Raw genomic sequence first — 24708 nt, 5'->3', positions numbered from 1 at the left:
GATAAAGTGGTTTTTACATGTTGTTATATCTTATATTATTTCTATTGAATTCAGTTTAATATAAGCCGAAAATCGATTACTCAAATGCCTGCGCTTTAATAAAACTCGAACGTCTCTGCCAGCGAAAAAGAAATGAAAAATTTAATATTATTGCATTAATATGTTTATATATGTATGTGTATATGCAAATGCATATTGATTTCTTGCCGGTATTACATATCTCTTCAATGGAATTTAAATTGTGAAAATTTCAAGTGCTTTCTCACATTTCCAGACTATGCGCACTTCGTTTTTTTGTTCACTTTCGCAAAGTGTAACATACTTTTGAGCTTATTGATGTCTGCTTACAGCAAAGTTTTTTGCAGACTTTCACTTGCATACAGCGAAAAGATAACAAATATATATGATAAACTGCGGGAAAACGAGCGAGAAGAGTGAAAAGTATATATTTAAAAGAAACACACAGACAAAAGCACAGCAACATACCCTAGATATATGCGGAAAGTTGCGGTGGTCGGGGAGGAGGCTGGAATTTGCATAACTGATTTACTTGTTCATGTTATTATTTTTTTTTTTTGCAACATCAACTGCCATGGAATTTTGCGGTGATTTTTCAACAATTCTCAAAGTCGTTGCTTGGCTGCATGTTGCAACGCTGTCATTATTGTTGTTGCTTCGGCTGAGCATTTCGCTGGCGCTGTCTGACACGTGTCAGCCACATTTTGATATATGCAGCAGTCGCCGCGCGAACTTTCGTCTTATCAGCTTACCCAAAGCTCCCTCTCTGCTCCACTTTGTTTTACACGTCCCTTTGTTAGTCAGCAAGACCGATGTTGTTCAACTGGTGGTTTTATTCATCAAGTATTAATGTTAATGGCGGTTTTTATATTATATATTTTTTTAATGCTTAGTATTAAAGCTCTCTTCAGGGAACTCGGAAATATATATTTTTCAGCTATATTATTATACTTATGTTGCTGAAATTCTGACTGGACACCGAAGATGTATGTATGTATGAGAGAACATTCTCTTTGCATCGCTTCTACAGCCTATGGAAATTTTATTGTTATAACCTACTCTGCTGTCAACTTTACTCTGAGACCCCAAAAATTAGAAAGCTTTCGAAGCCAACTTTCCAAGGGGCCACTTCTTTAAGATAAATAATTGAACACATGGGAACTAATGTTGACTCATGAACTGCAGGTCAGGCGTGCGATCAGGCTCTTAAGCTCCCATTTAAACCAACCAACCAAAAATGATTCAAATTACTTTACTTTTTATTTTTAATCACTCGTGTTTTTGTACTCGTGTTTTGAGCTGAGTCGCTTACTGCTGTACTTGACATTACATCCACGTCTGTTTTCTGTTCAACAAAAGACCCATAAATAGCGAGTCATAGAATATATTTGTCTCCTAATAAGATTATAAGAGATTTGTTCTGAGAACCATAGTGAGGTGCTAGAATATTTAGATGATCTATTAACTTAAACAAAAAACTGAACTAGAAACCCTGGTTAAATAAGCACATTTAAGGGAAATGTCAGTCGGATATCATATCTGATATCAAAATCTTAATGTTATATGATCGCGATCACAGTTTTTCCTAATAATTGGAATTTGAAAAGTACAGAAAGGAATGTTCTTCATGAAAACCCATGTGAAATGTCAATACTTTTAGAATAATATTACACAAGTAGCTGTTTGAGAGAGCTTAATCGATTTCAACGACCACGATTCGGACAATCAAAAACTTCGTCTTCTTCGCAAAGATTTTCATACCTTTGTTTCCGTACTCTTTGAAAACTTTCGAAAATTAATATTTCAAGGTCTTGCTCACAGGCTTCAACTTGCTACTGAATTGCTGGAGAGGTATGTCAGCTGTAATAACTGAGATTAAATATACTTACATGCGAAATTTTGAGGAGACAAAATTAGCGTCACCCAAGCATAATTTTTATTAGAATCTGTTTACATCCAACTCTCTCTATCGATTTCTAACTTTGCAGGCACCTACAAGACTTCTTTTCAACTGACCTTTTAGTTCCTTTGATTAAGATATCGGATAAGTGACATTCTACTAATATACAAATAAATATCCAGGGACGTATTTTTATAGACATGCATTAATATGTATATCCAAACATACTTTATATTTTTGTTGTAGCTCTTCTTTTTGAGTGACTCCTAAGCACCACAATTTGTGGTTGTCATTATAACTTAATTAAATTGCGGTCAGAGTGTTGTACATACATATATTGCACACTCATATGAACTCATGCATACAGTGTGAACCATTATTATACGTACCATACAACTAAAGCCAGCGATCAAAGTTCAACAACAAAGTGAAGCGGCCAGAAATTATTCATCAAAAATTTGTAGTTACCATCCACTAAGCACAGACTCTCGTGCTCTCATAACTGTATGTGTATGTAATAGTAGAGCTTTTATGTGAGTAAACGCGTAAGTTTTGGCTTCAGCACAGATTATTATATTAGTTTATATAATACTTTACTGTCAAACTAAGTGAAAATTAATTATTTTTACCAACGGGAAATTTGTCCTCAAAATTAGAGTCAAAAAGTTACTTTTTCCCACAATTAAATAAGTTTTAATTTAGCACAAGTGAATTGTGCAATTAATGTGTGGTGATTGAGCTTTCATATTACAACGACATAGAAGTGATTTGGTGGCAAAAATGCAATAAGAAGTGGAATAGAATTAGTTTCTATTTTGATGACGGGTTTTTGCAAGTAATTTTACATTTAACATATTATATTTAAATTATAATAATACTGACGGTCCATTAAATTTATTACACAAATATTTAGCAAGCTGCAAAGATAGCTCTAGCCAAGGTAGCTCTCACTAAAGAAAGCCTACAAGTACTTTGATAAGTGAAATTAAGCGATAAATGTGCCACCCATCGGCAGAATTTCGGAGTTTGACCCCTATTAGCATAGAGACTCATGGCTATAATATATGAAGAACGCTATTTCTCTGTTATACTTGTAATTAAGTAAAATCCAAAGATATCATTTAAAATGTAATGTTACAAAAATGCCGTCTAAAATCCTCATTTGTTTTAAGGGCCGATATTTGGAAGAATCATAGCCGACGGAAGACCTGTGAAGACGAATACCGATCAAATCATGGAAAACATCGAGCTAGACCGGCATGTGGCATCTCGTTACTTCGCCCAGGAGATGGGAGTTAGTCACCAAACCATTTTAAACCATCTGCAGAGGGCTGGATACACACAAAAACTTGATGATTAGCTTCCGCATGATTTGACGCAAAAAAACCTTCTGGATCTAATCAACGCCTGCGATATCTGTGAATCGACCCAAACAGTGACCACGGCTTGATTGACGAACAGGAAGGTTTTTCTGTGTGTTTGGTGGAATTGGAAGGAAATCATCCACTATGAGCTGCTCCCATTTGGCCAGACGCTTAATTCTACCATCTACTGCGAACAACTGGGCCGTTTAAAGCAGGCAATCGACCAGAAGCGTCCAGAATTGGCCAACAGGAATGGTGTTGTGTTCAACCATGACAACGCCAGACCACACACTTCGTTGATGACTCGTCAGAAGCTACGGGAGCTCGGATGGCAGGTTTCATCGCATCCACCATATAGCCCGGACATAGCGCCAAGTGATTACCAACTATTCAATGAGGAACGCTCTTGGTGGTGTAAAGTTGAACTTAAAAGAAGCTTATGAAAAGTAGCTGTTCGTGTTATTCATAAATAAGGAGGGGGCTTCTACGAGGGGGGTATTATGAAGTTGCCATCTAGATGGAAACAGATTATCGAATGAAATGGCGCATATTTGAACTAAATCCGATCACTGTAACACATATATAAAGCATTGAATAAAGAGCAAAGCGGAAGGGATATTTGCGAACCTAATATATAGAGGCTCCTGTTATTGAAGTTCGGCACTGGATCTTTGTGATGCGCCGAGTTAACTCAAGCTCGTGCTTGATAGAAAATACCACAATCTGACTTAAGGTCCAGCATATTCTTAAACTTTTAGGCAAACTATGGAGCTGCCAGATCTGAGCCGATTTCAACACTTTACTGAGAGTATAGCTTCGTACTAATTATAAAAGTTACCCAACCTTCCTCATAAACGACTCTTTAACTGAATGAACTCATCTTTCTGCATAAAATTAGCAGCTTAATAAAAATATTTAATTACTGCAGTTCGCTGAGTTTATCCTCTTTGGCTCTCCTCGTCCCTCCTTATGCTTTCCTCAACATTTTACTTTAATAAACACAAATTAGAATTGATTGGCTTCCTTTTCAAAATACTTTGTTTCTACTTATGAACTCCTATTTAGTATAAAACGTAGCGCCAGCCACACTCACTTCCCCCCTCGTACCGCTGCACAACTTCACCAAAAACGCTGCTTATAATCCTTTGTCAGACATTACAGTGTATCCTGTGAGTCCTTTGCCATGCGCTGTCGTTTACTTTGAAGAAGCACATTAAATGCTCGGCAATCTGCGATAGCTTTGATATGCACGTAACAACAAAAACAACTAACAACTACAACAAAAGTGACAGTCACTCTGAATAATGCCACCGTCGAGCCAGCGACAACAACAATAGCGGCAACGTTCCTCAGCATCTGTCGCATACTTATTAATCTTCGAGTAGCAGCTTACGCTCAGCACCACTATCGTTGAATTGTAGTATCCTGTCGCTGCAGGATATGCATTTCTCAGTGTTGGCACGCGCACTCACGCATTTGCTTCAATTTACATTGTCAGCGGACGTGATTCTACCAGAGTTGCTGCAACATCAGTGTATTGATGACACTTGAGCGTAACTGGAGAAGACTGTGGTGAGGGTGACGGGGGAAGTAGTGTACAGGACGAAAGACAAGAATGTGAAGACATAATATATACTTATATGAGTACGAGTATATCTTAAATAGTTTGAAAGAGACACCTCAGCAGCCCTTTGGAGTACTTGGTGTGATTGCATTTGGGAAAGACTAAACGAGTTTTTTCAACTAGTGCATACTTTTGCCTCGGGCTATACGGGACGAGGCAATAAGCTTTAAGTTGGCAGTTACTAAAGCCCTAGAAATTAGCCAGGGCTAAAAGCGAAAAAACTTCGATTATACTACTTATTAAATTTAAGTCTCCAAGAAGGTTTCGTTGACTTGCCTAAACCGAAGTTCTGTGGGAGATTGCTACGTATGGCCAGGCTGATTTCGATCCACAATTTAATTTTGTTTTGAATCGACAGACCGTAGTTGACAGCATGGATGAATGTATGCAATTTAAAAGGGAAACTCGTAAGCGAATTTCATTCCTTAAAAAAATCAAAGTTTTATTGCCAAATGAACATAACGAGATCTGTAAAAGTATAAAGATCAGGCTAAGTTGATGATAAAATGTAAAGAAACTTGATGTTGGTAAATCTGTGGAGGTCGCCATCAGTGGTCGTGGATTAAAGTGCCGACTGGGTAAATACCTGAGCCAACACCGATTTTTATCTCAAAACAGTCGTATCTCGTCAGATATGTTGATGAATTCTGATCTATTTTTGAAACAAATATGAGTATATATATAACGAACAGCCGTATAGTGGTACCAAATAGTTTATAATGGGGGTATTTTATAGTTTGCCATAACCTGGCAAGTGGTTAATCTTCGACGAAAAATACGATAAATACGGAGAATACTTAATCATACTACTTCCTATACTATCCTTAATTCGTGCCAGTTCAGTAGCCTTAATAGCCTGATGTGGACTCAGCCGCAGATATGATATGAACCCATTATAACATATCCTTGAACTATGAAAAGTGGTGTACTACTTCGATTAAACTTTACTAATTTCGAAACATTTTGGTAGGTTCGAATACGGACCCAAAACATTTCATTGAAACTAATTTAAATCAGGATGTGTTTAACTATGAAATTCAGAACTACTTCGGAAAGCAATAAGGCACACCGAAAAATACTTTTTGACCGCATGAATTCGCGTTAAGCAAAAACCTATACAATCAGGAAATTTATTAACCCTTTTGCCAGTACGATCTATTACTCCAGGCAATAATTCTGTCTGTCGTTGGTACTCTCGCATTCGACATTTGAAAATATGTCATAATATACCTTATTAAACTACCACTTATAGGAATCCAATAAGAACTTCTTCTCTGTTACTTGTCTTTATCAAATCAAAATTCCACAATTTATCCAACCATCTTCATAATACCGTGAGCTACACTGTCAGCTGAGTGGGAGAAAAATAAATCTTGGTCGTTTATCGAAGACATTATTATGTCTACATGCCTCCCTACTCTCACTCATGCTCACACTCGCATGAATCAAACTTTTTACGAAGTGTGATGTAAGCATATAAGACATATCTCAAAGTTTTCTTTATGTCCCCACCATATGAGCGACGATACACATGATTATACGTATTATGTAATAACTTTTTTCCACAAATTCTTTGAATGGGATTAATTTCGTTTTAAGAAGTTTGCTATGGCAGCTGCCGGCATCGTCGCAAATGTAATGAGAAAACTTTTGTAATTGTTATTGGCATACAATTATTGAGATTTCGTGAGGCGAAGCAATTATGGTGAAAGCGAAATTCAATATAAAATATGACTAATAAGTGTATTGCTATGTGCCTTTGTGGGGTTTTTATTTTGCCACAAATCGTATGTAAGCGGTCGTAATCGTCTTGAAGAACGTGGGCTCATAAAGTAATTAAATTAACTGATAAGTGCAGTAAGCATTTAGAAAGTAATTAAAGAGAAACTGTTTAACTTAGCGTAAAAGCTTTTAGGCATGGAAAGCATTTGTATTAGGTTGAGTCACTCAAAGCCAATGGAAAAGAACACCTTGATTGGTTCGAAAATCAAATCTGAAGCGATTTTGGTGTCGTTAGTAATTCCGCGTGTCGATAAGTGATCCACCACGCTGAAGAGACTAACAGGAGTTACTTCTTATATAATAAGTAGAATTCGTACAGCGACATTTAAGTAATGCCAAAGGTTGGTATGTAAGTCCTCCTCATCTCCAGATTCTATGGTTACCTTTCGAACTGAATAGTTTAAATAATAACTCCTACACGAACCAGTCATAGCACTCCCTGCAGTCCATACAGTGTTAAAGTTCATATTACTCGAAAGCTCTCCCGATCATTCAAAGAGTTTCTCCAAGCTGATTCCTAATGTCGAGTTCTCCATTACTTTCACCTCACCATCACAACGGAATATTAGTCATTGGATACTTTGAAAACTGAAGAGTACGGAAGACGTTTCCTAGATGTAGTTTCCACAAGACTTCAATCCTAGGCCGTGTAAAAAGAAAATATTTTATAGTGTTAGTTTTGTTTATGGAGAAAGGACTTGACATTTCAATGACCTACTAAGTTTAGCAACTAAATAAATATCAATAATATAATAGTCATAGCATCAAAATCCTGACGAGCTAACATCTTATTTAAAGATGAAGATGCCTTTCACTCTGAACAGAGTTCCAATTTTCGATCAGAGTCTTAGAACAATGGATGGACGTCTTACGTCAACTGTTATGAACAGTTCAAATCGACGAATCAATGGAGTGAGTCAGTATCTGCTATCAAACGTACGTCGTCTACATCATAAAAAACTCACACTCCAAACGTTGACGCAACAATAAAGATTTGTAGCACCGAAACTTTTCGGTTTTTATTTACGATTAGCATAAATAATTCACACAACTGTTGTGTAAACCTTTTACAAGATGCAATAAAAAATTTATTCGCTATGGAAATGAGCTACTTGTTTAGAGGCGTAGATGACGTCGAAGTGAAGCTTTTGTCAGCCCAACAAGTGAATAATAAATTTTATGACGATTGTGGTATGAATGGAGTTGTTTGGGTTGTCATAGCTGTGCCGTTGGGAATTCATTTTACACTCATTTAGTGTTTACTGTTATTATACTTTCGCCACAAAATAATGAAAAATTGAAAGCGAAATGCGCAATAACGCACAAATAAACGTAAAATAATAAAAGCGGACAGGACAATAGAAGAAAAATGCAATTTTTGAGGTGACGTTTTTATTTTCTCGGAAGCTGTTATGGAGAAATGTATGAATAATATAATCTTCTGTACAAAGAACTGAATTTTATTCTAGCAGTTTTTGTTACTCACTATAGTAGCCTGAACAGGTACATATTTGTAAAAAATCTTAATTTTTCGCCTCCTTTTAAAGTCTAAGTGAGATTTACGCTAACGGTGTTCCTATTCGTTCAACACTCATCGGTTCTCTCATTACCTTCTGACAACTAATCTAATTTAAAGTTCTAAGAGATCTCTCATATGTCTGGTACTACGCTAAATATTGACTAACAAGTTCTTACGACACCAAATTAATTGTAGAGAAAAGAGCAGAGCAATATTTATTGCCCGCCTTTTATTGAATCACAATATACAGAGGTAGTCAAAATTATTTACACATCGGACGTTTTTTACAAGTTTCACAGAAAAAGCTTTTGTTCGTTGTTGTTGTTATCGCAAGGTAACAAAATGCTATGTTGTTGTAAACCTTGATCTATTATTGAGGGAATGAAGTCAGTTTGGATAGAATAGCTAGAAATATGGCCGAGAAATATGCAAATGAACTGAAGACTCGCAGTAGTCAAAAGTATTTACACACGGCGATTTAGCCTTTATCCTTGAATTTGGTTTGAGCAAGATTAGTAATTGGATTCTATTGCATTCATAACAACCTAACTCAGCCTTAAAATATAAAAATGGGTAAATAAAATGCCGAAGACTGGTGTTTCGGCTTCGGAGTTAGTTAAAATGTAAAGAATTTGATGGAATACTGTTTGTAATGTTATTAAAAAGAATAAGACGAAATATTGCAAGGATAATTTAAAGAGAACTGGACAGAAACCTGTGATAACTCAAGGATAATGCAGAAGGTTAGTAGTAACTGTCATACAAAATCCCACAATTAGTCCTCTTAATATTGCATCACCATCGAATTAGCATACCGCATGAATACTCAATGATGTCACACTGTTCAGGACCTTAAAAAAAGTTAACATAAATACCTGCGTTGAGCATAAAGTGGTCAATATTTCCGAAACCAAAAAACCGCTATGCCTCTCATTTCCTGTAAATAGCATTCTAAAGCCTGGTGTGGACAGATAAGCCTGAATTTTCGTTCCAGGTCTTCTTTAGTAAACGCTTTATGCAGTTACCACGTGAAAATAGGAAATATGCAGTTTAGGCGCTAAACAGAGTCGGAGGTGACATGATGATTTTTTGGAGAAGTTTTCCTTACTTAAGTTCTGGAGATTTGGTACTAATTTACTTTTTCCAACTATTTACTACATTTTACAACAGGACAATGCTCCATTTCATCACAAACAAAAGTTTTAAATGAAGGAAATCAAGTTCTTCGCTCAGTCCTGACCAAAACTTTATTGAAAATATTTGGGTTTTCGTTAAATATCAGAGGACAAATGATATAATATATTTTAAACCAATATCAGACAGTTTTTTAGACGCTTTGAATTCATGGTTTCCCAAATAAAGAGGTAAGCAAAAATTAAGAAAATCAGAATTACATACATTTGTGGATGATAAGATTAGATACTGCTAAGGTATGCCTAGGTCCCTCATACTTTTTGCTCGTCAGATAGCAACGACTCTTTTACTGAATAATGATGTACATACTTTTGTACAGCTCCACTACTCTGATACAAAAGTTGTCCCACTAATTCTTAAACCTGATAGTCATTTCGAGATTCTGCATGAACTTGATGTGTTTTTCCGAACCTTTTTTGATCAGTAGCCCGAAGTGAATTATTAAGAACTGTACATCTATCAATATATATATAAATATATACATGCATATGGATACGAGAACACTTGTGATTAACACCTAGAACTTATTTCTTCAGCCAATTTGTCATCAATAGAGTTTCGAACGATTATGCTCAGCATTGAGCATAAAGCTTCACTTTGGAGTGAGATTTTCGGTTATGGTGGTCCGATTCGTTCCTCCTCATCGGCTCTCTCATTATCTGGTAGCATCTTACTAACTTTTAAGTCCTCATAGATCTATTGAACATATGACTGGTAAATAACAAACAATTTCTTACACAATCAAAGAAATTGCAGAGAAAGATATATATATCACGCGCCTCATACCTTTTGAACTTGTCAGGTAGCAACGTCCCGTCGGGGAGACTGAGGAATGCTATAATTTTGGACGTATTCAGTGGTCAGACTAAAAAGTTATTAGCATGCCAACTTTTCAGTATGACCACTGATCTAACCTTATAGCCTTTACGGATTTTTGTCTGAACTTGTCGTCATATACCATAGTCGTTTGTCTTGCGATCACAGCTAGATCTGCATTGTGCTTGATCAAAGTCACTGGTATGTGATATGTGAGGCGGATGCATATACTAAAGCAATCTGGATTTATACGGTCGGATTAAAATTTAATGGAATATTAATAACTAAAAAAATTAGCAATTCTACTACAGAAGTATATGACTGAATTCATTGCTAATGGAACTTCACGTAGAAGTTGCCAAGGCAATTAGACCGAAGGAATCACAAAGTAAACTCTTCACTAAGCCATTGCTCTCACTGAATATGACTTTATTTCTCTTTTTGAAGTGATATCTACGATATATTCCGGTTCAAATTTGTTGGAATATTTGTTGATGTTAAAAAGTATGCATCTATGAAGGATTCACAATGCAACTAACCTAACTTTTCATAGTCTTTAAAGAGTATCACAAACGGGTTTACAGTAAATTCTATCTACGCTTATCTTTTAAATTGTTTTCCAGCATCAATGGCTCAAAATATAGATGTATAAAATAAATTTAGAGCCATCACTCTCTCCCCCACTGTATTTATATGTATATATTGAAACTCATAAAGAATTTATAGTAGCTTATTCTAGATTTCATTATTAAGTTTGCGCCTCTTCTTAAATTTATTACTCAAACGCGTCAAGGCATGCAAAAAATAGGCAATATAACCCAACAAATATAAATATTTTACATTTCGGAAGGGAGAAAGCACTCAAGCAAAACGCACTCATGCCTGAGTATTCTCCAAAGCAATTGCAAAGCGCGAGTGATTGGAATTTACGATTATTTATCTCGCTGCCTCTCCAGTTCTAATTTTTATGATTTTAGATAGGTGTAACGCATTTCTTATTGTTTTGCAGAAAAAAATAAATGTACATGCTCTCACACTGCGAGGAAAGCACTGTTTTATGACAATACAGTAATTTGTGGTGTCAGGCAACGCGCAAAAAAATAATAAAAATGTGGCATAGTCTACGCTGCAAACATTTAGCAATTTGCATAACTTTGCCAATTTTTCACAACAACAATTCCGGCAACAGCACAATAAATATTGTTTAAGAATTCCCATCTATTTCGCTCTCGCTAAAGTCTAAACACTTTTACAGCTACACCGTTTCGGTTGCTCAAGTGTACTGTTCCACTTGTTCAGCTGTATACATGTAGAGTAGGGTTATATGCGCTGCAGTTCCAATCGGCATAGCAACATGCTGTGCGCTCGTATATTGACCATTCGCTCACGTGCGAAAAACTGTTAGTAAAATTTATTGTTCAATTTATTTATTTGTCAAATGGTGAGAAAATTTACCGGATGCAATATTGGCAGCAATTGAAGGAGTGCCGTCGAGAAAAGGTTGCACAACACAAAACTAGATTTACATACATACATACCAACACCTACAATTGTAAATAATGCAAAAATCTGTAGCAGACGTAAGAATTTCGGGTCAGAAATGTTTAACGTTTGTAGAAAACTGCCAACATCACGGCGTAACAGTATTGGTAAACGGTACAACGGAAGTGGACGAGAACTGAGGAAAGCAGTGCATGCTAGCGCTTTTCTTTACTTTTCTTCGATATTTATTTATGTTTTCCTTTTAGCTTTCAGCGCATTCCTTGCTCTTTTGATGCCATTGATTGTTTGTGTACATAAAGTTTTCGTTTTTCGTTTGAAATCAGCAAAGTTCGGTGCAAATACAAATTTATACATAAATACGTGAAAAAATGCGCTTGCAAAAACCTTTTGGCAAATTGCAAATAATATCGGCAACCAAATATTGAGCTAGTAAAGCCAGCAAAAAGCGCTAGAAGCAGTAGAAATAGCCAAAAGCAAATAACAAGAAAGGGTCAGCGCAAGAGAGGAAGTGAAATGATGCGGAGCTACAGCTGTTAATAATTTATTGTTTTTCATTGGTGCAGACAAGTTTTTGTAAACAAATTCTAAGGAGTTGGAGGAAAGGTCGAGTGTACAGTTTCTAAATGGCGTAAGTTTATAGTTTTTAACTGTTTTATGTTTAAGTTATAATATAAACTAATAGCTGACAGGATCAACGTATAGAAAGTAGAATGAAAATCAGAATCGTTTGTCTTCAGAGAAAATGTGAGTCTTCTACAGTGGTCTACTTCGTCCATGTCAAGCTGAAACTTATATTAAACTTTCTCTTGTGGACCTATTTTGGTCTTCCTCTACGTTTTTGTATACATAAGATACGAATTTTAAAGCCGAACACGTTTTTATACAAGTTGAGTCCTTCAAAAGCTCTTCTAAACTCCACATGTTATCATTGGTATATGAGAGACTCGAATGTGGTCATTTTATGATAAATATTGCTTTGAAATTTAAAGTCAAAAATTAAGTTTAAACAGTTTTTTTGTCGAAAAGTTTCTTTCGGAAATATATAACAGTAATAAGGAGAGTACTTTTGTTTTATAGTTTGAGAATTCTAAGACAGGTTCTGAACTAAGAACATGACAACTCAAACTAAGAAGATATCCTCTACAATGGGGATTTTCTTGAAAAGAGTTCGCCTACAGATCAAGTTATTTTTGATATTGTTATAACAGTCCCAGATAAATCTGTTTCGCTATTAGCCAACTTCATTGGTTGGTTAAACTATAATTAGAGCCATAGTGCTTTCAAGTAATTCCTAGTTAGACGCAATTTAACATTTCGATCGAATGGATGAAAATTCAAAGTTTTTTCATTCCTAGCTGATGTGGTAAGCTATACAAGGGGTTTGTCATAGGGATCTGTCCAATAACCTAATCTAGTCTAGCTACCCACTTTCTTTAAATTGGAACTTTGCGAACCGTGGAAAATACGGCTTTCTGCCGCTTACTGTTGCAGATGTTCCAGTACCAGAGGTGTTCCTCTATAACCCACTATTTTAAGCAACGTTTGAGGGATCTAAAAGATCTAGGGCAGCTTGACGAAAATTGGTCTAAATAAGAATACTGCGATTTATTTAGAAAAGTATAAGCATGGTTATGAAATTATGAAATTTCAAGACTCTGACCCGCCAATCTCTTTAAATTTTCACCTTGAGTTGTTCAAACATCTACTAACTAGTAATGGTATATAATAATATGGACATTATATTTTTGATAATCTTCAAAATATACTTCTAGTGAGTTCTTCGTGAATGAATATGATAGGTGACTATTTATATATTTGCCTAAATCCAAGAAGGAATTGATAAACGTTTTGATTCTTTAACTGGAAGTGGTCTGAGATAGTCTAAAAACATAAATATTGTTCTCATTTTCAACCGACTCCCGTACCGACAAAATTTGGAGTCTAGGTCTATAAGTGATATTAAGAGTGTCTTCAGAGCGCAAATTCCTCAAACTTCACAATTTGTACTAACTTTTTTAGGTAGGCTTTACTATATTTTTTACTATACTATACCTTACTATATTTTATTTTTCAATATTTGTTTATTTATTGAATCTGCTCTTTGAAGCCTAACAATAAGTTATAAAATCTTAATTCTAATTAAAACTAGACAAGCTCAACTAAGTGATTGAGTAGTTTTTGTGAAACGTTGCTCTTCAGTGTGCTGGAATATCTCTTCTTTTTAGACGTGATTGATCACAAGAATGTACTAAAGCATTAGCCCATGGGTTTGGGTGATCTCGGAGTGGCTAAATATTTGTTTCTGCTGTTCTCTACTTCTTTCTTTACCATGAGAATACCAAGATCTTTATGGATATTTTCATTACGCATGTACCATGGCGAACACGTGATTGTTCTAAGCATTTTTGATTGGAATCTCTGAATTATATCGATATTAGTAGCACAGGTCGTACCCCACAGTTGAATGCCGTACATCCAAATCGGCTTTATGATTGCATTGAATAACAGAACTTTGTTGTCTAGGCTAAGTTTTGAATTTTTGTTTAGAAGCCAATTTAAGTTTGCAGCTCTTATCTTCATGCAGAGTATTTTGCTCGATATGTGTTTTCTCCACGTGAGTCTTCTATCCAAGTGAATACCAAGATATGTTACTTCAGTCGCTTGGGGTACTAAAATATTGTTCATTTTAACAACCGGGCATGTTCATTTACATTTATACGCCAGTTGGCTAGCCATTCTTCGACAAAAATCAAATGCTCTTCTAATACTCTTGATGCTATAATTGGGCATTTGTTTCGGCTCACTAAAGCTGTGTCATCCGCAAAAGTTTATGTCAAAATATTACTAGCTGTTGGACTGCCCTGCGGTACACCAGCTCTTATTGGTCGTTCTTCAGATATGAAGTCTCCTACTTTGACAGTAAACTTTCAATTTTTAAAATAAAACTCCAAGGTTTTATGCATTTCGAGTGGCAAGCTTTTTTTAATCTTATATAAAAGCCCGTCATGCCACACTTTATCGAACGCCTGAGCCACATCTAGAAATATAGCAGAACAGTACTCTCTATACTCGAACGCCCTTCTGATTTCGTTAGTAATTCTATTTACGTGTTCTTCAGTGCCATGTTTTGCACGAAAACCGAATTGGTACGTTGGTATTACATTATTTTCATGGAGGAAGGAGACATCTTTGATAGTAACACCTTTTCAAATATTGGTCTGTATGAAGACGACTGTGTCAAGTCTTTACCTGGTTTGTCTATCATGATGATCTGCGACTTTTTCCATGAAATTGGATAGTACCCGAAACTGAGAATAGCATTAAAGAGGAAGGAGAGCACTGTTATTTACTATATTAAGTTTAAATTCCTCTGTTATCCACATTAAAGCCTTAAATGTTTTTGTATGTATCTACACTAAAATTCCACAAAATACTCCCTTTCTTGAAATGCAATGCGACATCCGTTAAACTGCTTGCACATTCCAATTTTATATTTCATTTTATGTTTTTCAGCCCACTAAACATTAATCATTGCTTTCTAAGCGCAGTGCAACAACAATTGAAAAACGTTTCGTCTAAATGCCATAAATAAATCTTGACAGCGCTTGTACACCTAACAATAAGTGTCGCCCTCAAGTGTGCAATAAAAATTACAAACGCACACACACAAACACCCATATAAATACATATGTATGCACATCTACACACTATATAAAAGCCTGCGAGGTTTTCATAGAAATGCAAATGCAAGTTGCACTAACAATTTCGAGGGTTCAAAGGGCAGACTAAAGTATTGGAGTGTGGACATGGCGCGAAAGTGTTGTTGCTGTGAGAATGTTATGCTGGTGCGCACTTTTGCAGCTATAAATTCCAACACAACGTCAACGTGTTGGCGAGTCGCAAGTTAAATGGTAAGCATGCCGCAACAGTGCACATCCATGCATGCCTTGTAGGACATTTTTGGTTTAAATAAATCTTTTTTAAACGACTCATTTAGGCATCGCTAAACTATCTCCAATTTGCTCTCTGGATTTACGCAAGTTTTGAAGAGCAGGTTATGGTCGAAGCATTTTAATCTTTCACATGAGGCTCAGAGACGGACTAACTGTGGACGGTTAAAGTATGTATGCAGCTAGTTGCTTTCTGTAAATCATTCATAAAATGAGGTTATGTCTACAGAACCATAAATTTACTCTTCAATCTATAATTTATGAAATGAAGAATAACAAATCGATTATGCTGACGTCTAGAGCAAAGCCCACTTACGATCTCCGACATCTCACACAAAACATATATGGTAATATATGTATGGAAAGTATCAACACTCTTAGATTTTCAGTCAAACTACTTAGTGAATTTGTTTCCGAACAAGATCTAGACAACGAACCTTCCCGCGCCATTTCAAAATTAGCCACAATCACTGAGGTTATCATGTTCGAAATCATGTTAAGCAAGTAAAGTTGAACTTCCATAACTCGAAGTCCTCCATAACTCAAACTCTTGAATTGATAATTTCATACAAATTATCTTCCATAACTCGAAGTTTTTTTTAGGATAATAGTGATTCGAGTTAGGGAAGTTCAACTCTATTATGAATATCAAGGATATATGTACTCAATATCAAGGAAATCGGTGTACTAGTTCCTAGACATGCTTTAGCTTTATTATTTTTAGAGACATAAGCCTTTATAGGAGCCACGCACATTTTCGCAAATAAGTTACATCTAAATTTGCGCCTTGCGTGGGATCTTCTGTTTACTTTAATAACTGTTTAGTTAAAGCACTTTATAAGTTTTCTATTATCGCCATTTTGTGGGCGTGGCAATGGTCCGATTTCGTCCATCTACAATACCAACTTTCTTATGGTGCCAAGAAACATTTGATTTAAAAATTGTAAACTATAATCTTTTGTACGTTATTAGGCGCCATTACATTTGATGAAAGAGATGCCGATTATCCATATTATAAATCCTATTATCCATCCTACGGCGTGGTAAAAGAGGTTAAGTTAGTTTTCATCGCGAAGATCACGAGGATCCCACATTAACAGCTGATATTTATAAATCCCCGCTATATTTCTACTTCGCCTTCTTAGAGCCAACGAAGTAAGGTGTGGTAAAACGCAACTCTAATTAATATACCATTGAAGTTGTCTACCAGCCATAAGATAACTAACTTACTACCACTTTTCCTTTCGTTACTCACTCTGAGCATTAACTGTTAAGGCTATGTCAGACTGTAATGAGAAAATTTATACTCGATTAAAAGCAACTTAAGTACAGTTTGCTGATCTCATACCCACAACTAAACAGAAAATGATATATGAAGTTTCCGCAACTAGTGAAAGGAGCAAAAAGCAATTGCCTCTTTGACAATGATTTACATGTATAGTCTGGAATGCATTGGGCTACTTTATTGTGATTTGTATGAATAGTGGTAATGGTACCCCTCCAGCAAGATATACGCTTCTGCTTATACGATGTAGCCACTTATATTGGGCATACTTACTAAATGAGACCTGTCTAAGCCACACAATTTGTCGATGAATCAGACAGCTGGTCGGTTATAAGTCAACACTGTGGAGAGAGAGGTGTATGCAGCTGGCAACAAGGTAGATTGTAAAGCACTGCTTGTTTATTTGTGTGTGTACATATTTATAGAGTGTATTGTTGTTATTGTTTATGAATTTAACAGCAAAAGCCTGCATATTACACAAATTGCTTTAGACTCTGACTACTAAATCTGCAAATATACTAATATTCTGCATGGAAATGTCATAGTTCCACTCCTTTGACAGGTCAGGCAACTCTACCAGACAGCAGGCACTATGGGTGAAGATGTATTATGTTTTCAAAGGCAGGGCAGTATGTGCATTGAGCTCTGCCATTAACCATGCAACAATCAAGAGTGAAAACAGTAAGCAGTGCGCATTGCGTTCGAAAGAGCAAGAGAGCAAGACCAAAAAGGTAAGGTAGACGAATAAACTCAAAAATTGTATTCTGCATCGAGAGATGGAATGTACCAAACCGGTGACTTAATAAGCCCGGAACCACTTTTTACATGATTTCTATGATAAGTTTCTAACACATGAAATATACTAAGTTATAACAAATACCTTATAGACGACACATTTGGTAAATTTTTGTAGTCATTACTGTTAATTTGAAGATATATATCTTTTAATATATCTTCTAATGAATGACATTTTTTCTTTTTTTGTAGAATGTATAGACTAAAACTTTTAATATTATATATCCATTGTATAATGCTTAATTATAGATCAACTTTAGAGCCTGACAATTTCATTCAATCCCGACGGTTTCTTGACTATACGATTTTAAATTAATGCAAAGTTAACTTACCTCGTCACAGTTTCATTCTTCTAGTGGTAGGCTATGATATCTTCAATGCCATGTTGCCCAAGGAAGGATTATAAGACTCGATGTACACAAAGTACTGGTGACCTAGCACGATCTTAGGCTAATTGACTTCTCAAAATCTCGGGATAAACTTCATAGTTAACAGATCCAGTTTACTGTTTCTCTATTTTGCTCAGTTGCACATCTACCAGTAATACTAGGCGCCAGCATTAACAGTCGCAACAAAAGTTGCTAAGAGAGTATTATAGTTTTGTTCACATAACGGTTGTTTGTAAGTCATAAAACTAAACGAGTTAGATATAGGGTTATATATATCAAAATGATCAGGGTGACGAGACGACTCAAAATCCGAATGTCTGTCTGTCCGTCCGTCCGTCTGTCCGTGCAACGGATAACTTGAGTAAAAATTGAGATTTCTTAACGAAACTTGGAACACGTATTTCTTGGCACCCTGAGGAGGTTGCTTTCGAAAATGGGCAAAATCGGAACATTGCCACGCCCACAAAATAGCGAAAACTAAAAACCTATAAAGTGTCATAACTAAGCCATAAATAAAGTTATGAAAATAAAATTTATAACATAGGATCGTATTAGGGAGGGTCACATTTGGATGTAATTTTTTTGGAAAAGTGGGCGTGACCCCGCCCTCAAATAGGTTTTTTGTATATAACTCACTCGTTTCTTTTATCCGTTTTCTTATACAGTCCAAAAATGAAAGAAATCGGATAATAACCACGCCCATGTCCCATACAAAGGTTAGGTTGAAAATGCCTAAAAGTGGGTTAACACACTAACGAGAAACATCAGAAACACTAAATTTTACAGAAGAAATAGCAGAAGGAAGCAGCACTCAGATTTTTTTACAAAATTAAAAATGGACGTGGCATCGCCCACTTATGGGTCAAAATCCTAATCTCAGGAACTACTCGACCGATTTCAATGAAATTCGGTATATTATACTTTCTTGACACTCTGATGACAAATGTGAAAAATAGATGAAATCGGTTCATAACCACGACAACTTCCCATATAACTCAATTTTGAATTCCATCTGATTCCTTCACTTTATAACGTATACATGAGGAACCAATGAAGATAGCGGAATAAAACTTTACACAAATAGTGCATATCATCTCTGACTTCACTTGAGAAAAAATTGTCGAAAACGGACTATAACTTTTCAAGGCCCCTGTTATCGAACATATTGAACTCCGCCTCTAAGGTTAAATTTTAACCGAAAATAAGGACAAATCTCTCAGATAATATAATGTAATTCAGAGGAAATTGTTTTCTTCTAATAGTGTGTCTCTGTTCCAAAAATTATTAAAATCGGATAATAACATCTCCTAACTCCCATATACCTAATCATAGGTTTTTCAAAAATACGATGGGCTTTAATCTGCATATATGTATTGGTTAATATGTGAGATATCTTTGCAAAATTAAGTGAGTGTGTAGTTTTGAATATAGTGTACTGGTGAAAATTAATGAAATCGGTTCAGGAATTACCTCAGCCCTCATACACTATATAGGACGATTTTCGTTATTCTATTAAACTTTATGCCGAATTTATGGGTAAATTTGTGCGTTATCTTAATAAAATTTCTTCAATAAATTGCGAGAATATAAAATGTTAGGTTCACCCGAACTTAGCCTTTCCTTACTTGTTTTAATATACACTTTTTGAGAACGATGAGCTTGTTGTAGCGAAAGGGTAGACGAGCTTTATTGGAGAGATGATCGGTCAATAACGGAATATTTGGATTACAAATACTGATAGAAATTAAAGCATAAAATAGGTGCTCTCAAAATGTTATTTTGTGAGAAACTGAAATAGATCTCCGCCATTTCGAGTGGACTTGTGAGCAATATGTACAACCTTTCGGATCTCTGTTTTTCTACAGGTTTCATTTTCTAAAACAAAGTAATGATTTGAAGCCCTTTTCTATTGTATGCAGTCCCAATTCTTGATTGCAATTGAGATTTCCCCTTGTCTATTCTTAGTTGAATTGCACTGATTGCTTTATCAAACCAAGTATCTTGAAGTTCAATGTGCCTGTGGTTTAAAACAAAGGAATAGTTCAACAAAAAAAAGACAGATTTATCTGAAGTGAGTAAGAAAATCAAAACAAGCATTTCCAAGTTATATATTTAACACAGTATGACGTTTACGTGTCTCAGCGTTGCGGCAAACGGACACAGCTCCCAGCGCCAATTATTAAAACTGGCGCGACAACTTGGCGCCAGACACCCAGTCATGAACGGCCATAACCCGGCTAGAAAATTGTGTAGTCGACTGCTAAAACGGCTCGTCTGAAGGCTTTAAATACATACATCAAGCACGATAAGCGGCAAGTACATGACGAGCTTTGCGTAAATATATATGTATGTGTGTGTGTGCAGAGGGCAATAAGGATATGTTGTCAATCGTGTACAGACTGGCGCCGCCTCTCGCAGGAGCATCTGTCGCCTTAACGAGTATGCGACGCTTCTACAACGTGATGAGGCTAACAATTGCTTGGTTTGGCTCAGAGGACGCGTCAGCAGCCTCTTGGTCACTGCGCTGTTATTGTTGAATTTAGCTGATAAGTTCTACTTAGTGGTGGATACCCGGCGTATGGCTACGTGTGGAACGCAGACGATATGCAACAATTGGATATTAGAATAGACGATGACGACATCGTCAGCCTTGTAGTCACTATTCATTTCAGCCACGATTTGCCAGCAAACACATGAGGTCAAATTATGCGGCTGCTTTGTTTTCGCAGAACATCGCAACGTTCATTGCACCCATCGGAATGAAGAATAGTCTGAACGTGCTGCACGAGATGATAAAGATGAACTTGAGTTATTTTTTAATTTAGAGGCGCTTCTTAGTTAGGTTAAGTTAGAGCAATTGCTTCACAAGTGGAGAGCAATGTTGGTTTTATTTTTTTTATATCGAAGATTTTTGATTCCTGGTTTCAAAACAACATTCTACTTGTTCAACTGATGGTCAGATCATGCGAACTTTCTCAGTACTTACGGACCTTTGAATAGGTTACAACTACTATACCGAGTTATTCAAACTCAACGTTAGGAACTCGTACATTTCAACCCGAAAAAACAGCACCGAAATGAGTTAAACTAAATTCAATTCGACCTACCATACTAACTGCATTAAGGGAGTATTTTAATACTTCCGGCTGAAGAACAGCAACACATCTGATCAAAAGTATACACAAGGCAATCCAAATGCAGTATAGACCAGGTATATGTTAGCAAGTTCATCTCTATATTTTCTCATCTATGTCTCTTATTATTTTCTTTATTGTTCTTTTCTCTTTACAAATTTTTAATTAAAACTTATCGTTAGTCTTACCAAATCTATATATTTATTTAAATTAAGTAGCACAAAGTATTATACTTGTACACCATTTTATAGTTTACTTCAGTAGAAACACTGTCAATAGAATCACTAGATTTAGAAGAGTTCTCGGAATAATTAAAATTAAATTAACTACTGGTATAAAAAATAGAGGACAAAGAATCACTATCAGTGGAATCCCTAGATTCAGGATAATAACTACTAGTGTAAAACATAGAGGCAGAAGAATCACTAAAATCAGGATAATAAATACCAGCAAAAAATCTAGACGCAGAAGAATCACTATCAGTGGAATCCCTAGATTCAGAATAATCACTACTAGTAAAATTACTGGATTCAAATGAATTATTACCAGTAGAATTCCTGGATTCAGATGAATTATTACCAGTAAAATTCTTGGATTCAGAAGAATCTGTACCAGAAAAGTAATTAGATTCAGAATAATCACTACCAGTGGAATCCTTAGATTCATAATAATCACTACCAGAGGAATCCTTAGATTCAGTATAATAACTACTAGTATAAAACAAAGCGACAGAAGAATCACTATCAGTGGAATCGCTATATTCAGAATAATAATTACCAGTAAAAATTGTAGAGGCCGAAGAATCACTATCAGTAATATCCCTAGATTCTGAATAATCGCTACTAGTAAAATTACTGGATTCAAATGAATTATTACCAGTAGAATTCCTGGATTCAGATGAATTATTACCAGTAAAATTATTCAATTCAGAAGAATCTGTACCAGAAAAGTAATTAGATTCAGAATAATCACTACCACTGGAATCCTTAGATTCAGAATAATAACTACTAGTATAAAACATAGAGGCAGAAGAATCACTAAAATCAGGATAATAAATACCAGTAAAAAATCTAGACGCAGAAGAATCACTATCAGTAATATCATCATATTCTGTATAATCTCTACTAGTAAAATTCCTAGATTTAGATGAATTATTACCAGTAAAATTGGACTTAGATGAAATACTGATATTAAAATTCTTGGATTCAGAAGAGTATCCACTAGAAAAATCCTTAGATTCAGAATAATCACTACCAGAAGAATCCTTAGGTTCAGTATAATTACTACTAGTATAAAATATCGAGGCAGAAGAATCACTATCAGTGGAAGCTTTATATTCAGGATAATAAATACCAGTAAAAATTGTAGAGGGCGAAGAATCACTATCAGTAATATCCTTAGATTCTGAATAATCGCTACTAGTAAAATTACTGGATTCAGATGGATTATTACCAGTAAAATTTGTGGATTTAGATGAAATACTAATAGTAAAATTCTTGGATTCAGAAGAGTATCCACGAGAAAAATCCTTAGATTCAGAGTAAATGATACCAGAAGAATCCTTAGGTTCAGTATAATTACTACTAGTATAAAATATCGAGGCAGAAGAATTACTATCAGTAATATCCTTAGATTCTGAATAACCACTACCAGTTAAATTTTTTGATTCGAAAGAATCACTACCAGTGGAATCCTTAGAAACAGAATAATAAAGCCCAAGAACGTTACTAAAGACAGAAGAATTACTACCAGTTAAATCCTTAGAATTATAATAATCACTACCAGTAAAATTCTTGGATTCAGATGAATTATTATCAGTTAAACCACCAGATTCAGAAGGATCCCTACGTCCTAAATTCTTAGATTCAGAAGAATCTCTGCCAATAAAACTCCTTGGTTCAGAATCTCTACCAAAGAAAGAATCGCTACTAGTAAAACCGTTAAATTCTGAAGAATCTCTATCAAAAAACCCCCTTGATTCAAAAGTATCTCTCCCAACAAAATCCCTCCAATTGCTACGAATAAACCCACTCGATTTAAAAGGATCACTACCAGTAAATCTCCTATCTCGACTAATAAAACCTCTAGAATCATTAATAGTAAAATCATTAAATACGATAGAATCTACATTATTAACATTATTTACGCTATTGCCATCGGCAGACATCTTTCCAGCATTTGTATTTGAAGTTAGTTTATATCCTATTGTAGCTTGGTTTCTGCTCTCGCTCATTGGATCCGGCGGTTTATTTGTTGATTCTGCGATAGACTTTCCACTAACTCTCGACATATTGCTGACAAGGAGTAGAACTGAAATGTTCAAAATAGAAAAATTTACTAATAAATGCGTAGTTGTTATCAGGAGAAATCTTCAATATCTTCTGTGTTTGTCTGGTAGCTCAAATAAAAGCACAATTATATTGGACTCATTTCATTGTAAACATAGCTACGGTAACGCATACTTGGAACACCCGTTGATAGATGCACACTCTTATCAAACTAGTTCCGCTATATTAAACTAACTTGCTCGTACTCACCACCAATCGTGCAATATAAATATGTTGAGCGTGGTAACATCTTGTTTGCTAAATCTAATAGAATCCACTATAGCAATTGATTTTACAGCAGTACCCAATTATAGCAAGCAAATAGTGTTTTAAATAATGACACGCAGGGATCTTATATGGATGTTTTACCACAACTTATTAAGTAGCAAACAAATCTACAAAATCCAGCGAGTCTTTGAACATGTGTATACAGGAACCAGCTTTAAGTTTACTCCAATGAGCTCAGCTTTAATATTTCACTAGGTCACAGAGATCGAAATTGTAATTAAGTTTGCTGCCACGTTAACAGTCTGGCGGCCTCAATAAGACTGAGGTTATACTTAATCTCACCAAATGTATAAATCTGTTTAATTTCAACAATATCTTTTCATAAGTAATACTCGTTTATTGTTAGGTCAAGAAACGTGTAGTCGCATACCGTTTAACTTAAAGTGGGACGTTTACAACACGTGAGATTTTTACATTGATCTTAATAGTACACTAACCAAACCGACATCAAAATATCTAAGATTTATGCACTCATTTCCCTTTGAAGAGTACAGGTTAGTGTGCAAGACGGTCGCGGTGGATGCATTGTTCTAGATGTAAGCATTAAGTTAATTCGTTGGACTTCTTCGAATCCGGTCATTGTAGATGATCGTAAGGACAAGTTATGGTCAGCAGGCTAAGCCGCAGATATTCACCATCGTAATAATGTGGTAATTATCAGTACTATTAGCCACCTAGTTAACCGCAAATACACTGCAGGCCACTTTAATTACTTTCAAAGTTCGGTTTATGCTCGAATGTGCTTAACATAGATATTCGCAGATTTTTCTTTAAAGGTTCTGTTCAGTTTTGCTTTAAATTTATGCCACAACGTCGACGA

General features: G+C 35.6%; 1 protein-coding gene across 2 annotated transcripts in view; it reads right to left on the bottom strand.

Annotated features, from left to right (window-relative positions):
* The window catches only part of LOC105217869 (dentin sialophosphoprotein-like), a 29511-nt gene extending 5348 nt beyond the window's left edge, over positions 1 to 24163 (bottom strand). The window contains exons 1-2 of one of the 2 annotated variants that reach the window (XM_054231310.1): positions 23811 to 24163; positions 23420 to 23583 (exon numbers count right to left, since the gene is read on the bottom strand). In XM_054231310.1, coding sequence (XP_054087285.1) covers positions 23420 to 23583; positions 23811 to 23850 — 204 coding nt within the window. In that variant the 5' untranslated portion in view covers positions 23851 to 24163. Of the gene's footprint in view, positions 1 to 21377; positions 23584 to 23810 lie in introns of those variants that run through there. The other variant, XM_011193102.3, reaches the window with a different exon arrangement.
* Between the last annotated feature and the right edge of the window lie 545 nt (positions 24164 to 24708).

This window comes from Zeugodacus cucurbitae, chromosome 5 (genome assembly GCF_028554725.1).
Source record: "Zeugodacus cucurbitae isolate PBARC_wt_2022May chromosome 5, idZeuCucr1.2, whole genome shotgun sequence".
NCBI lineage: Eukaryota > Metazoa > Arthropoda > Insecta > Diptera > Tephritidae > Zeugodacus > Zeugodacus cucurbitae.
Note: the sequence above shows the minus strand (reverse complement) of the source record. Positions and strands in the feature narration are given on the sequence as shown.